The sequence below is a fragment of the Furipterus horrens genome, unplaced genomic scaffold (assembly GCF_987537825.1).
Source record: "Furipterus horrens unplaced genomic scaffold, mFurHor1.1.pri manual_scaffold_3, whole genome shotgun sequence".
Lineage (NCBI taxonomy): Eukaryota > Metazoa > Chordata > Mammalia > Chiroptera > Furipteridae > Furipterus > Furipterus horrens.
This window is the reverse complement of record NW_028327173.1, coordinates 30,635,286-30,650,360: the sequence shown is the minus strand read 5'-3', so window position 1 is coordinate 30,650,360 and position 15,075 is coordinate 30,635,286. Positions and strand designations below refer to the sequence as shown.

Below are 15,075 nucleotides of genomic sequence, written 5' to 3'. Positions count from 1 at the left end.
ATAGAATTACCGTATGAGCAACAATTCCATTCCTAAGTATTTACTAAAAATTGAAAGCAAGGACTTAGATATTTGTACATTAAGTGTTCTTAGCACCATAATTTATAATAACCAAAAGGTAGAAACAGTTCAATGTTCATCATCTGTTGCATGGATAAACAAAATATAGTATATTCATGCAATCTAATATTGTTCAGATATAAGGAGGAATGAAATATTGATACATGTTACAATATAGATGAACATTGAAAACATTATGCTAAGTGAAATAAGCCAGACACAAAAGAACAGATATTGTATATTCCACTGATTTGAAGTATCTAGAGTAGGCAATTTTAAGGAGAAAGAAAGATTAGATAATACCAGTGGCTGGGGGAGTCAGGAATGGCCAATTAACTATTTAATGGGTAGAAAGTGTCTGTTTGGGATGGTGAAAAGTTCTCGACATAAATGGTGGGGATGGTGGTATAGCATTGTGAGTGTACTTAATGCCACTGAATTGTTCACTTTAAAATGATTGCTTTAATGTTATGTGAATTTTATATCAATTTTTAAAAATTAGTTTAAAAAGTAATTAAAAAGGAATGAAGTGTTATTACATGTTAAAACAAGGATGAACCTTGGAAACAATCACATTGTATTATTTCATTTTTATGAAATGTGAAGAATAGGCAAATTCATAGATAGAAAATAGATTAGTGGAAGCCAGATGATGGAGACAGGAAGGAACTGGGACTACCTGCTAATAGGTATAGGCTCTCTTTTGTGGGGGTGATAGAAATGTTCTGAATAAGTTTTGGTGATGATCGTATAGCATAGTGAGTATGTTACCGAGCAAAGCAGGGCATGTTCATGTGGCTCCGTGGTATATGACCCAACAATTAGTGTTGAGAAAAACCAGTCTTTATTTGTAATTTTCCAACCTTGGGGGTGCTGGGAGGACTCCTGCTCAAAGCTCAGTTTTCCCCTGAGATCTGGCACTTTCCTTGCTCCCCAAAAGACGATAAACCATAACCAAGGCCAGTAGTTCCCCAATCCTTATCTGTCAGCTCTCTCCTTAAGGATCTGGGGTATGTTATCATCAGTCTCCAGAAAAGCATGTGCCGTGTTACACTGGATCATGGTGAAGTCCAGGAAAGGCACAAGTCCTAAGAGAGTGTCCTCCCTGCATGTCCCGAGTTCCAGGAGTCCAGATAGAGTCCAGGTCTGCAAAGTAGAGCTCTTGGTGGCTTCGGAGTCAGCTGGAGTGGACATGATCAAAGCAGCAGCATGCCTACTTTCTTACTAGCCCAGGCCGCATGGCCAGATCCTGATGACAAACTACATAGCTACTTCTTCTCACATGGCTGCTACAACCTGCTGATACATCATGCTCCTCTAACATGCTCCTTCCATTATACTTCTTCTCATGGCAAACAGTGGTGCCCTTCTTCATCCTTTCAAACCACAAACCCCTTCTTCCTTATGGCTGGCTCCTTTCCTTACTACTCTCCCCTTCAGGAAAGGCTTGGCTATCTCCTTGTCATTGACATTGCAAAGTATCTTAAACAGTATCATCTGCTTCCTTAGGGCCCTACCTACCAGCCTACCATAGATATGCAAAGTACCTTAAAAGCTGTATTATTTCCTTCCCTAAAACCATGAGCTGTGGGGACTTTGGGGATCACCCCCTCTTACAGTTATACTAAAAACCACTGAATTGTACACTTTTTAATTTTATTTTAATTTTATTTTTCAGTTAACAGTTTACATTTGCTATTATTTTGTATTAGCGTCAGGTGTACAGCATAGTGGTTAGACATGAATTGTATACTTTAAGATGGTGAATTTTATAGTATGAGAATTATATCTCAATAAAACATTTTTAAAAGAATGCAAATTATAAGTCAATTTAAAATATATGAAATGGCAATGGAAAAAATACAATAAAGATCAAACTTAAAAAAGAAAATACATGTAAAAATTTAACCAATGTAGTTCACCATATTAAAAACCAAAAAAAGAAAACCATGATAAACACTTGACAGAATTCAACACCTATTCTTCATTAAACACACATACACACACACTTTGAGAAAACTAGTGTAGATCATGACTTTTATAAACAAATTTAAACTAATTTTAAAAGAGAAAAATTACATTAGAACATGAGAACTCATAAATGCATAATTCAGTATTTAGATATTCTAAAGGTGTCAGGGAATTTTTATAAAGAAATATAAAAAGAAAGAATATTTCCTTAACAATCTTTTTCCCTGCCTTTGGGGTTAGAGCAGCAAAGAAGTTAAAAAAGCCATACAAGAACAGTGGGCATAAAGAGAAGCTGGCCAATCGTTGGAATTGTACAGTAATTGTGATTCAAAAGAGTTGCTGACACTAGAGCTTTTTCCTATGAAGAACTGCTCCTTGGATCCAATGGATGATGTGAATGCATTTAGAACCCTGAGTGAAGACTTAATGAGAATATCTTCTATTTGATTGGTGATTGTATGGAATTAGGTTACTGTAGAAGGCGGAAAAATGACTTTGCTCCAGTTTCTAAACAAAATGAAAAGCATTGTCCTAATTGAATTTGTTTTGACGTTCTTGTTTCGCCACACAGGTCAAGTTGCAAGATTGAACAAAAGAATAAAGCTTGAGGGTAATGTGAGGCCTTTGACCAAAATGCTGTAAATGTTAGGAATGGCATTCTTACTAATGAATGAAACCTTTAAATAAAGAATGTTATGTGGGATAGGCATTCATTTCCATATTAAAAAGGCATTGCTAGAAATGTCATGGAGTTTAGAAAAGGTGAGGATTAAGATCACTTTGAAAATTAGTCTTTTGATTGCTATAAGAATTTGATTACAACAGCATAGGAAATATAGTCAATAATATTGTAATAACTATGTATGGTGCCAGTTGGGTACTGGAATTATCAGGGAAAATACTTTGTAAAGTGTATAATTGTCTAACGACTATGCTATATGTCTGAAACTAATAAAAATAATATTGAATATAAATTGTAATAAAAAATTTTTAATTAAAAAAGCAGGAAAAGAATGTGATTACAGTTCATATGACATTTATGCATAGGCATTTTTTTTTACATCATTCAAGGTTAGGCTCTGCTTAAAATTTGTCTTTAGATATTAGAATAAGGGAACTAGCTACAGTTATAGTTGAAACATTAACATAATAATAACATTGTTGAGTACTTAGGGTACGCCAGACACTATTCTAAGTGCTCCATATATTACCTGAATTACAATTTCAGTATATTCTGATTACTTGATTCGGTGTACACAGTCTTAGAGAAGTAACCAAGAAATCTTTTTCCTCTTTTTAAGTAATTTTTTAAAAATCTGCACCTGAATATATCTTTATTGATTTTAGAGAGGAAAAGGGAAAGTAGGGGAGAGGGAAAGGAGGGAGGGACAGAAAGAAACACCGATGTGAGAGAAACATCAATAGGTTGCCTCCTGTATGTGCCCCGACTGGGTATCAAACCTGCAACATAGGTAGGTGCCCTGACCAGGAATCAAACCTGCCACCTATGGTGTATACAGGTGACACTCCAACCAACTGAACCACTGGACCAGGACTGGGTAATTTTTTAATGCTTTAAAATAAATCTGAATACTAGTTTGAAGACTCTCAAAAATAAATATTTGATCACTTAATATTGTGGTTGATCAAAAATAGCTACATGTATCCTCTTCCTTTTGAAAAGCAGTTTATTATTCAATTTTTCTTTTCCCCCACTAATGTAGGCTACTGAATGGAATAGGGTAACTTCTGAAATTGTTTTACAATTATATGAGGTCCATCCAGAAAAAGTCCAATCATCATTACTATAAGAACATTTGTGCGACACTTATGTAACCTGGAAGCTGAGGAGTAGACTGGAATGTTCATGTGTGAACAGTGACGACTTCACTGTACCAGTCAGTGGGGGCAGTAGATGTTGTTGACTGAGAATGTGTACTATGTGGCCATCACATTCAAAATGACTGAGCAAGTAGAACAACGAATCTGCATCCAATTTTGCATTGAGCTTAAACATTCCTCCAAAGAACTATTCAGATGGTTCAGAAGGCTGCAGCTATGGGCAACTGGTGATTAGCAGCCTTATCGCAACAAAGCATCCCCTCATGGTTCACATCTCGTGCAGAATGTTTTGGCGAAACATCGAATTACCCAGGTGACTCAGCCCCGCTACAGCCCAGATTTGGCACCCTGTGACTTCTGGCTTCCCCCCCCCAACTAAAATCACCTTTGAAAGGAAAGAGATTTCAGACTGTTGATGAGATTCAGGAAAACATGATGGGGCTGCTGATGGCGATTGGAAGAACTGTGTGAAGTCCCAAGGTGCCTACTTCGAAGGGGACTGAGGTGTCATTGTCCTATGTACAATATTTCTTGCATCTTGTATCTTCTTCAATAAATGTCTCTATTTTTTATATTACATGGCTGAATACCTTTTGGGCAGACCGCATATGTTTTCCTTTCTCTGTTAAAATCAATAGCCCATGTGGTAATTACTAGCCTATGATATCCATTTTGGCAACATGTGCACCTTGTATATGTACACATTGTTTCTGCCGAGAACTACCTAAGGAGTCTGGTATTTTGTTTTCCCAATCTGTGTTCAAATCTGTGAATTGAGGAACAGGCGTCTGACCTGCAGTTCTGAATAGATTTGTTATCCATCAACATACAAGACAACTTGTTCTCTGAGTCCTAATGCTCCACAGAGTCGGGGGAGGGGATGAAGTTACTATTTTTAAGTGATTGTTTTATGCATGTTAGATTTTTAAATGAATTTTCCAGACAAATTCTTCCCATTTTATTTTTTCTACATAAAATGTTTCTAAAATAACAAAAGAAAACAACCCCGTCTTTAAAAATATATACCTCTCCCCTTATAGAGTTCCAAGTAAGAGTACTGGAAAACTAGGTAATGCAAGGGCATCTCTGGAAGTGAATGCCTGGGCCTGGGAAGCCTCACTGTTCTTTTAACTGGTTGCTGGCACAGATGGAGAGTGGAGACCACTGCTTACAGAAGCTGGTGCTGGGAAGGACCAGAGGTTAATATAAGGAAAACCCCTTGATTTGCCAGAGAAGTCTGGGAGGGGAGCAGATGGCCACAAGAAGGGCCCTCCAGCTTACTCAGCTGCTCTGAGAAGCTTCGGGTGACCTTTCTAATACAAACAAACCAAGTAGCTCTCAGGGTAATGGGGCAGCATCATTTGTATTCCCGGATAACAATACTGTTCCTCACTACAATTTCTCTCACCCACACCCAGTGCTGAGGGCACCATCTGCTTCTTGTGAACTTATATAGGTGCTAGCCCTGGCCAGTTGGGATTGCTATTGAATGATATCTCTGGGAAATGTGTTCTTTACAGTTTACTTTCACATGAGTCCGTTAGGCATATAAGTATATGTCTTTTTGCATAACTAAGAAACTGAGGAAAAGAGGAATTGAGGGATTCTGGAATTAGAATTAAGCACCCCGATTCCCGAGTTCTGTTTATCAGTGATTCCACAGAGCCGTCTCAGTGCTCATGTTTAGGGAGCAGTTATCCAGCTTTTGAATAAGGCCTTCTGGAAAGGAAATTAGTTATTTTGGGGATGTCACTATCACTGTTTTATGCCTTTGTGTGGCTACCATTTTGTTAGGTGACGGAAAGGAGAAAGTGACTGCTGGTATACTGCTTCAGCCTTCCAGGAGACAGGAATTAACGGAGAATGTCTAATTTACATGATGCAGTATCATCAAAATCAAATTTATTCAAGAGGAAAGCATTCTCATTCAGAGGAGTTACTTTATATATAGTGTGTACATACATACACTACACACCCAACACTTAAACTGACTATAAGAAAAATGATCTTTCTGTAATCCACAGCTCTTCTTTCCCTGCCATTGGCTGAAATTACATTCATTTTCATGCATTAACACCTGCTCATGGGTCTGGTGAATCAAAAGAGCAATGAGCAAAGTGGTTTTATGCTCAAGCTTTACTAGAGCCTTTCTTGCACTCAGGAACACAAAAGACTTTGAATAGTGTCAGAGGGCTGTACTGAGAAGTGCTTTCCTTTAGAACTCTTAGCAGATGATTCACTCACTGTGCTGAGACATTGTCTTGTACAGATGACTTTATGAGCCCATCTTCCAGCTGTGAAAGCATAACCAAGCAGTCAGTTTCAGATGCCTTGAATAATTGCCCAGGAAAACGTAAAAGTTTACAGACTTGTCATCAGTGCATTTTTGTAGAATTTTACTTGCTAATTACTTTTATAAAGTTTTGTATAATATTTTAAATTGCCTACTTATATTCATATATTGTAGTAATTAAGAACAAAAGCTGTGGAGCCAGATTACCAGTATTCATATCCCAATTCTAACAGTTTACAGGCTGTGGGATTTTTTTTTCTTTTGTTTTTTTTTTAAGATTTATTTATTCATTTATTTATAGAGAGGGGAAGGGAGGAAGAGAGAGAAACATCAATGTGAGAGTGAAACATTTATTGATATCTCTCATACGTGCCCCAACTGGGGACTGAACCCACAATCCAGGCATGTCGCCTGACCAGGAATTGAACTGGTAACCTTTGCTTTACAGGATGACACCCAACCAACTGAGCCACACTGGTCAGGGCTCAGTTTTGCTTTTCAATTACAGTTGATGTACATTATTTTATTAGTTTTATTAGTTTCAGGTGTATACCCCAGTGATTAAACATTACATAATTTACTAAGTGATCATCCCAATAAATCTCCCACCCATCAGATACCATAATAGTTATTACATTGACAATATTCCTTATACTGTACTTTACATTCCCATGACTATTCTATAACAACCATTTGTACCTCTTAATTTCTTCATATTTTTCACCCAGCCCCCAAACCTACCACCATCAAAATGTTCTCTGTATGTAAGACTCTGTTTCTGTTCTACTTGTTTGTTTATTTTGTTTTTTAGATTCAGTTGTTGATAGGTATTCATTACCAATTTATTGTTCTTTTTTTTTAAAAGAAGACCCTTTAACATTTCATATAATACTGGATTGGTGGTGATGAACTCTAGCTTTTTCTTGTCTGGGAAGCTATTTATCTGTCCTTCGATTCTAAATGATAATTTTGCTGAGTAATCTTGGTTGTAGGTCCTTGCTTTTCATCACTGAATATTTTTTTTGCCAGTCCTTTCGCCTGTAAAGTGTGTTGAGAAGTTAGCTGACAGTCTAATGGGAGCTCCCTTGTAGATAACTGTTTTTCTCTTAATGCTTTTTTAAAAATTATGTTTTATTGATTATGCTATTACAGTTGTCCCAATTTTTCCTTTACCCCTGTCCCACCCAGCACCCTGCACTCCCCCAGGCAATCCCCACACCTTTGTTCATGTCCATGGGTCATGCATATAAGCTCTTCGGCTACTCCATTTCCTATACTGTATTTTATATCCCCGTGGCTATTCTGTAACTACCTATTTGTACTTCTTAATCCCCTCACCTCTTCACCCATTCCCCCAGACAGCCACAGCCATCTGGCAACCATCAAACCTTCTCTGTATCTATGATTCTGTTTCAGTTCTTATTTGCTTAGTTTGTTTTTCAGATTCAATTGTTGATAGTGCATTTATTGTCATTTTATTGTACTTTTATTTAAATAAGTCCCTTTAACATTTCATATAATAATAATTCGGTGATGATGAACTCCTTTAGTTTTTTCTTGTCTGGGGAGCTCTTTATAGGCCATTTGATTCCAAATGATAGCTTTGCTGGGTAGAGCAATCTTGGCTGTAGGTCTCTGCTTTTCATGACTTGGAATATTTCTTGCCAATCCCTTCTAGCCTACAAAATTTCTTTTGAGAAATCAGCTGAGAGTCTTATGGGAACGCCCCTGTAGGTAACTAACTGCTTTTCTCTTGCTGCTTATAAGATTCTCTCTTTATCTTGAACCTTTGGCATTTTAATTATGGTGTGTCTTGGAGTGGGCCCCTTTGCATCCATCTTGTTTGGGATTCTGTGTGCTTCCTGGACTTGTATGTCCATTTTCTTCACCAAGTTAGGAAAGTCTTCTTTCATTATTTTTTCAAATAGATTTCCGATTTCTTGCTCTTTCTCTTCTCCTTCTGGCAACCCTATTATGTGAATGTTGGAATGCTTGACGTTGTCCCAGAGGCTGCTTACGTTATTATCCTTGTTGTTTGGGGGGGATTCTTTTTTCTTCTTGTTCTGATTGGTTGGTTTTTGCTCCTTATGTTCCAAATCATTGATTTGATTCTCAGCTTTATCCACTCTACTGTTGTTTCCCTGTAAATTGCTCTTTATTTCAATTAGTGTATCTTTCATTTCTTACTGGATTTTTTATGCTGTTGAGGTCCTCACTAAGTTCTTTGAGCACCTTATAACCAGTGTTTTGAACTCTGCATCTGATAGATTGCTTATCTCCATTTTGTTTAGTTCTTTTTATGGAGTTTTCATCTGTTCTTTTATTTGGGCCACATTTCTTTGTGTGTTTTGTTTCTGTGTATTCGGTAGACCTGCTATGGCTCCCTGTCTTGGTATCATGATCTAATATAGTATGTGTCCTGTAGGTTCCGTGGCACAGCCTCCTCTATCATCCAAGCTGAAAACTCAAGGTGCACCCTTTGTGTGGGCTGGGTACACCTTCCTCTTGTAGGTGAGCCTTGGTTGCTGTTGGCAGGTCAATGGGAGGGGTTTACCCAGGTCAGTCAGCTTCAAGCACTGGCTGTGACCACTGACCACCAACCTCCACCCTCCGTGGATGATCAACTGTGTATGGGCAGAGTAGTGGTACTCTGATGTGATCTGTAGCTGTCCACTGGGTGTGCAGACTCTGGAATTTCCTGGGTGGTGCAGGCCAAGATCAGCCACAACCTATGTTCCACCTGGGGCTACCCAGCATGAGCTAGAAAGCAGTCTGCAAATGGCTGCTACTCATGCTGGGCTTTGAGATTCCCAGACGAAGCCAAGCTGTGAACTTAGACTGGCTGCTGCTAGTTCCAGGTCTGGGGCCACTTAGCAAGAGGTACAGGGCCTGGGGGCTCGCTGAGGGTGGCTGTTACTTGTTTGATAGATTTAGGAAGTTGTGAAGCTTGAGCCAACCAGCCATTCATATGGAAGTGTCACAGTTAACAGTTTGGGTGGGCCTGTAAGTTGAGTAGGATGGAGTCTCGGAATCTCCAGGGTGGGGCAAACAGTGTTAGCCAGGTTGATGAACTCTCAGATATGGCACACACCACCCCCTGCCCCCCACTCTGTGACTCTGTTGGGGAAAGGTTAGGCAAAGGGACAATGGACTCTGCCTGCCTTTCTGTCTGAGAGAAAGCTGTCCCCCAGCTCTCACCTTGATACCAGACACTTCGGTTTGTCCCTGTATGCCACTGGTGCCTTTCAAACTGCTACCCCATTACAGAGATTAGAGGGAGTATGAGTAAGTTCGTGTGTGGATTCTTTAAGAGGAACTGGTTACGAATTCAGCAGTTACTTCCACTGACTCAATCCCCGCTAATTTTTGCAGCCAGAAATTATGGGGATTTCTCTTCCTGGCACTGGAACCCTGGCTTGGGGGCCTGGTGTGGAGCTGGGAGCCTCGTTCCCAAGATACCCCTCCTAAATTTTTATTCACCACACATTGGTGTGGGACCAGCCCATTCTGCATCTCCGCATCTTCTCCCTTCCTACCAGTCTAGATGGATATGGTTTCTTTAATTCCATAGTTGTCAAACTTCCATTCAGCTAGATATTTGATGGTCCAAGTAATGGTTGTTCTATAGTTTAGTTGTAATATGATGTGGTTGTGCAAGGAGGCAAGGCATGTTTATCTACATTTCGATCTTGACTGGAAGTCTTTCTTTTTAGTATTTTAGGAAAATATGAATAAAGGATCATCACAAAGATGATATTCAGGAGATTTTTGTCTGTAAAGTAGTTGTTTTCCCCATAAGTTCTAAGCGATTTTTATGGCTTTTTTAAAAATTGTTTTTCAATTACAGTTGTCCCATTTTTCTCCCATTGCTCCCCCCCACCCAGCCCACCCCCTCTCCCACAGTCATACCCCACCCCGTTGTCCATGTCCATGAGTCATTTATACACGTTCCTTGACTAAAAACCCTTCCCTTACTTATCACCGTTCTTTTTTTCACTTTTTAAAATCAAGCACCCACTATGTTCCAGACAGTGAGCTGACTATATGTTTTTTTCCCTTATTTTACAAATGGGGGTGTCAAGAGTCAGAGCAGGTGAGAGTCAAAATTTAAATAAAAAACAAAGTCACCCTAATGACATGTTAGATCAGGGCAAATGATCCTCAGTGACTACTAAAATTATTAGGTGAAATGTTGACAAGAAACTTAATTTCAAAATATCGGTGCCGTGTGCTAGTGAGTACAGGTGTAACACTCTTAGTCTCACCATACCACCCAGTGCTTTCCATGATTAGGAGGTTTCTTGCCTTTTTGGTATTCTGCATGCTCACCACTTTGGACTTGTATGTTTTGAGGAAGAAATGTCTTTATCTTCCTTGTTCTTCGTGTCCCTCTTTGTGGCATTCTTTTGGTTTCTCTTTTATTTACAGCATTCACCTTGCTCTAGATTGTACTGATGTTATTTGCAGACTTCTCTTTGCCCACCACCTAGAGCTCAAAATTTACTACAGAGGTTTTTAACTTATCTGGGTTTCCTTATTAACTTTTTTGAGACTTGTGATGAAAACTATGAACTATCTCCCCAGAAGATACATATGTAAGACCAAAATTTTCTTATGAGTTCGGAGGACTCCAGGGTAAAGACTCCTTCGAGATTGTGTATTTCTGAAGAGTAATCCCTAAGTTGCATTGACCTATCATTGGCAAAGTCTACCAGATATATAGGAGATACTCAGCAAATAGTATCTGAATTGATTAATTGAAATACAAAATGAAAATCTTCAAGTTTCTTACTACAGAATCTCTAAACATACTTTCTTTGTTTCCTTAGGCTTCCATCTCAGTGGCACAGTAACTGAGCCAGCCACTACTTCTGAACCAGCAATGACTTACAAAGTTGCAATCAGTTTTGATCGATGCAAAATCACTTCAGTGACATGTGGCTGTGGCAACAAGGACATATTCTACTGTGCTCATGTGGTAGCGCTCTCGCTCTACAGGATCCGTAAACCAGACCAAGTCAAATTGCGTCTTCCTATCTCAGAAACCCTTTTCCAGATGAATAGGGACCAGCTACAAAAGTTTATTCAATATTTAATCACAGCACACCACACTGAAGTTCTTCCTACTGCACAGAAACTGGCAGATGAGATTCTGTCCTCCAACTCAGAAATCAACCAAGTGAATGGTAATTATACAATATTTTTATTGCTAAAAATCTACTTTGTTGCTTTATTGCATGTTTAGAGGTTGGGACATCTTTGCAATTATAATCGGTTAACCTTAATTTATTCTATCCAAACTGTGGATTTAAACTCTTAGTTTCTTAAAGCAGTCCAGTTGTCTACCTCAGAAAGGTTTGGCAAAAAAAGACAGAGAAAATTAGATTATATATTGATCTAGTTTATGGGTTTTACTTGTCCATGCAGTCTATGACCCCAAGAGCCTGGAATATTTTAGAGTGAAAGAAAGCATAAAAATGTTTGTCATTCAGTGAAATGAGATGGATACGAGAATTCCTTTAACATTTCCAGATCCTGTGTACCATCAGCGTTATTGTAAAGAGCATCTGTTAGCATTGTGCTTATGAGTTATATAATGGGAGTACATGAATGGAGAAAGATATTATGTTCACTCATTCATTCATCAAGCGTATATTGAGTACCTACTAGTGTAAGCAATAGTTCTGATTGTTGAGAGCATGAAACAGACATGGTTTCTGCCTTCAAGTAACTTATAATCTAGTAGAAAAGGCAGTCAAGTATGAACTAAATGCTTGCTTTTATAATAAAGCTAGGTTGTAGAGACTTAATCATAGAAAACTATTAAAGAATTTTGAGAAGAGGAACTATAGAGGCAATTTTTCATTTTGTTTGTTAGGTCCTCTTATGTTCCAGACATCATACAAGTTATTTTTTATATGTTAATTCATTTAGTTTTCAAAACTGCCCTGTAAGGTATGTGATATAACTATTACCATTTTATAAATAAGAAAATAATTTATAACCCAGGCTTACCTGACTTCATAACTCAAGTTCTTAGGCTTGTTTATTCAACCTTTCTGTTTTTAGAAGATAATTATGGTCCTAGTGTGAAGAGGCAATTAGACCAGGTGGGTAGCCTGTATATAATACTGTATTCAGTTTGCCAAAGGGCCCCCCTTTCCCACTTGTCTTATAGAGCTAACCAAGTCCTACACACAACCTCACCACTCCTTAGAGTAATCACACAGACAGGCTTCCAGGAACTCTTGCTAACTAGCAGAAGTAATCTTCTGTTGCTTTATAAAACTCAAAGTTATAGTGTTTTACACAACTGAGATCCTTCTGTTTGAGTGACACTGTTAAATAGTAGCCCTCTCATTCTCTTCTTACCCACATAGGGAGACTGTTCTACTTCTCTGGCCTCCTTAAGTCTAGAGTTCTTAGGGACCTGAGTTCTGCCTCTTCCCTAGAGAGTAGTACAGCTGTGTACCCTACCCACTGGGCAAGAGGCTGCATTTGTGCCCCATTCTAACTAGCTCTTTCTGAGAATTCTTTTTCTATTTCCAAGCTCTCTTGCCTTTTCTTAAATAGCCCACCTCAATTCAGGATCTACATCGTATCTGCCTTTTTCACCACTGCTGTCACCAGTGCAGCCCTCTTTTTTTCTTTACCACTGTGATGAAGCAACCTTTATCCACCCCTCATTACACCTCCCATCTCACTATCTTATTATTTGTCTCAAATTAGGCTGAAATGATTACATTGAACCTGAGATGTGATTCTCAGCCTTCCCTAGGAACTACTGCTTCTGCACCTGTGTTTATCCCACACTTATATTAGCTTTGTACCCCAGGTTCCTTAGTTTTCCACAAGACCTTTCTATTCTATTTCTAATAACCAGCGCTATAAAGACAGTGATACTGAAAATAGGGTGAGGATATGGAGGCAGAAAACCAAGATATCTTAGGGGTGACATGGACTGGATTCAGTGTCCGGGTTTGTAGGATGAATGGTGAGTAGAGAAAAGGAAGGTGAGAGAAAACTGAATTCCAGAATGTCTAGCTAGGACGGCGCTGGTAGATTTAATGGTAATGTTTCCAGTCACTTAGGGAACACTAGAGAAGGAATGAATTTAGAAGAAGGATGGATTCAATTTAAGTTTGAGGTGCTTGTAGAATATTTAGGTCAAGATTTCTGGTAGACAGTTGAATATATGGATCTGGAACTCAGAAAAAAAACAGATTTTTAGAGTTACTACCGTAGAAATGATACTTGAAGTCATGTTTCTGTTTCCTGCTGAATCTTTAAACACCTAGAACATCTTCCTTCTCTCTTCCAAATCCTACTCCTCACCAAAACAGACTTAAAAAGCAGGGATAATATTTCTAAAACTACAGTCTGCTTTTAATCTCAGGAATGCTCTCTCCTAACTTCCCTGAAAACTTTTCTTGTGTGAGGCCCTATATGTGGTTGTAGCTAGACTTTGCCTTGTCCACCATGGATTGATGATTCAATTTGTTCTGGTAACTGCCTACCCTAAGATTCTGTGGCATAAACATCCTGGCCAGGTCTTCAGTTACTTCTTATCTATAAAGAGTCTCCAAGCATGGTACCTGAAAAATAATAACGTTTTATTTAGTGAATACAGCCATGCATATTTATAGGTGATGAAACAAAAGCCAATGGAGGAATTAGCAAAGTAGAATGAGAAATGAGAAAAAGTTAGCAAGTTATTATCAAAGTCAGTATAGAATTGAGTTTCAAGTAGTGAATAGTCAAGTCAACAGACATAACAGGAGCGACAGCTCTACCTGGGACGTGGAGGCAAACAAACACAGGAGCCTGTCAGAATGAGGAGACAGAGAAGTATGGCCCAAAGTAGGGAATGGATCCAGGTTCCAGAGGGAGAACTAAGTGACGAGGAGATAGCCAACCTAACAGATGAGACAGACAACCTAACAGATGCAGAATTCAAAACACTGGTGATGAAGATGCTCACAGGCTTGACAGATATGCTTGAGTATGGCAAACACATAAAAGAAGTGAAGGCTATGCTAAGTGAAATGAAGGAAAATCCACACAAAACCAATGGTGAAGGGAAGGAAACCGGGGTTCAAATCAATGATTTGGAACATAAGGAAGAAAAAAACAGTCAACCAGTGTAGAATGAGGAAGCAAGAATTGAAAAAAATGAGCAAAACTTCCAAAATTTTGTGAAGGGAGATGGACATACAGGCCTGGGAATCATGAAGGGTCCCAGGCGAGCTGGACCCAGAGGGGACCACACTAGGATGCATCATGATTGAGATGCCAAAGGTGAAAGATAAAGAGAGAGTCCTGGGGGCAGCAAGAGAGAGGTGGAGAGTTGCCTACAGGGAGATGCCTATAGGACTATCAGCTGATTTCTCAGAGGACACTTTGCAGGCAGGAAGGGACTGGCAAAGAGTATTCAATGTGATGAAAGACAACCTGCAACCAGGATTACTCTATCCAGCAAAGCTATCATTTGGAATGGAAGGGCAGATGAAGTGCTTCCCAGACAAGGTAAAGCTAAAGGAGTTCATCATCGCCAAGCCATTATTATATGAAATGTCAAAGGGACTTACTTAAGAAAAAGAAGATCAAAACTATGAACACTAAAATGACAACAAACTCACAACTATCGACAACTGAATCTAAAAAGTAAAAGCAAAATCCAACTAAGCAAACCAGAATAGGAACAGAATCATAGATACAGGGATCATTTGGAAGGTTATCAGCTGGGAGGAGGGAGGGAAGAAATGGGGATATGGTGCAGGGATTAAGAAGCATAATCGGTTAGTACAAAATAGACAGGGGTAAGTTAAGAATAATATAGGAAAGGGTGAAACCAAAGAACTTATATGCACAACTCATGGACATGAACTAAGGGGGTGGGACTGCTAGAG

General features: G+C 38.9%; 1 protein-coding gene across 1 annotated transcript in view; it reads left to right on the top strand.

Annotated features, from left to right (window-relative positions):
* Positions 1-15,075, top strand: part of ZSWIM5 (zinc finger SWIM-type containing 5) — a 103,914-nt gene that overhangs the window by 36,569 nt on the left and 52,270 nt on the right. The window contains exon 2 of the mRNA XM_090271602.1: positions 10,996-11,352. Coding sequence (XP_090127728.1) covers positions 10,996-11,352 — 357 coding nt within the window. The remainder of the gene's footprint in view (positions 1-10,995; positions 11,353-15,075) is intronic.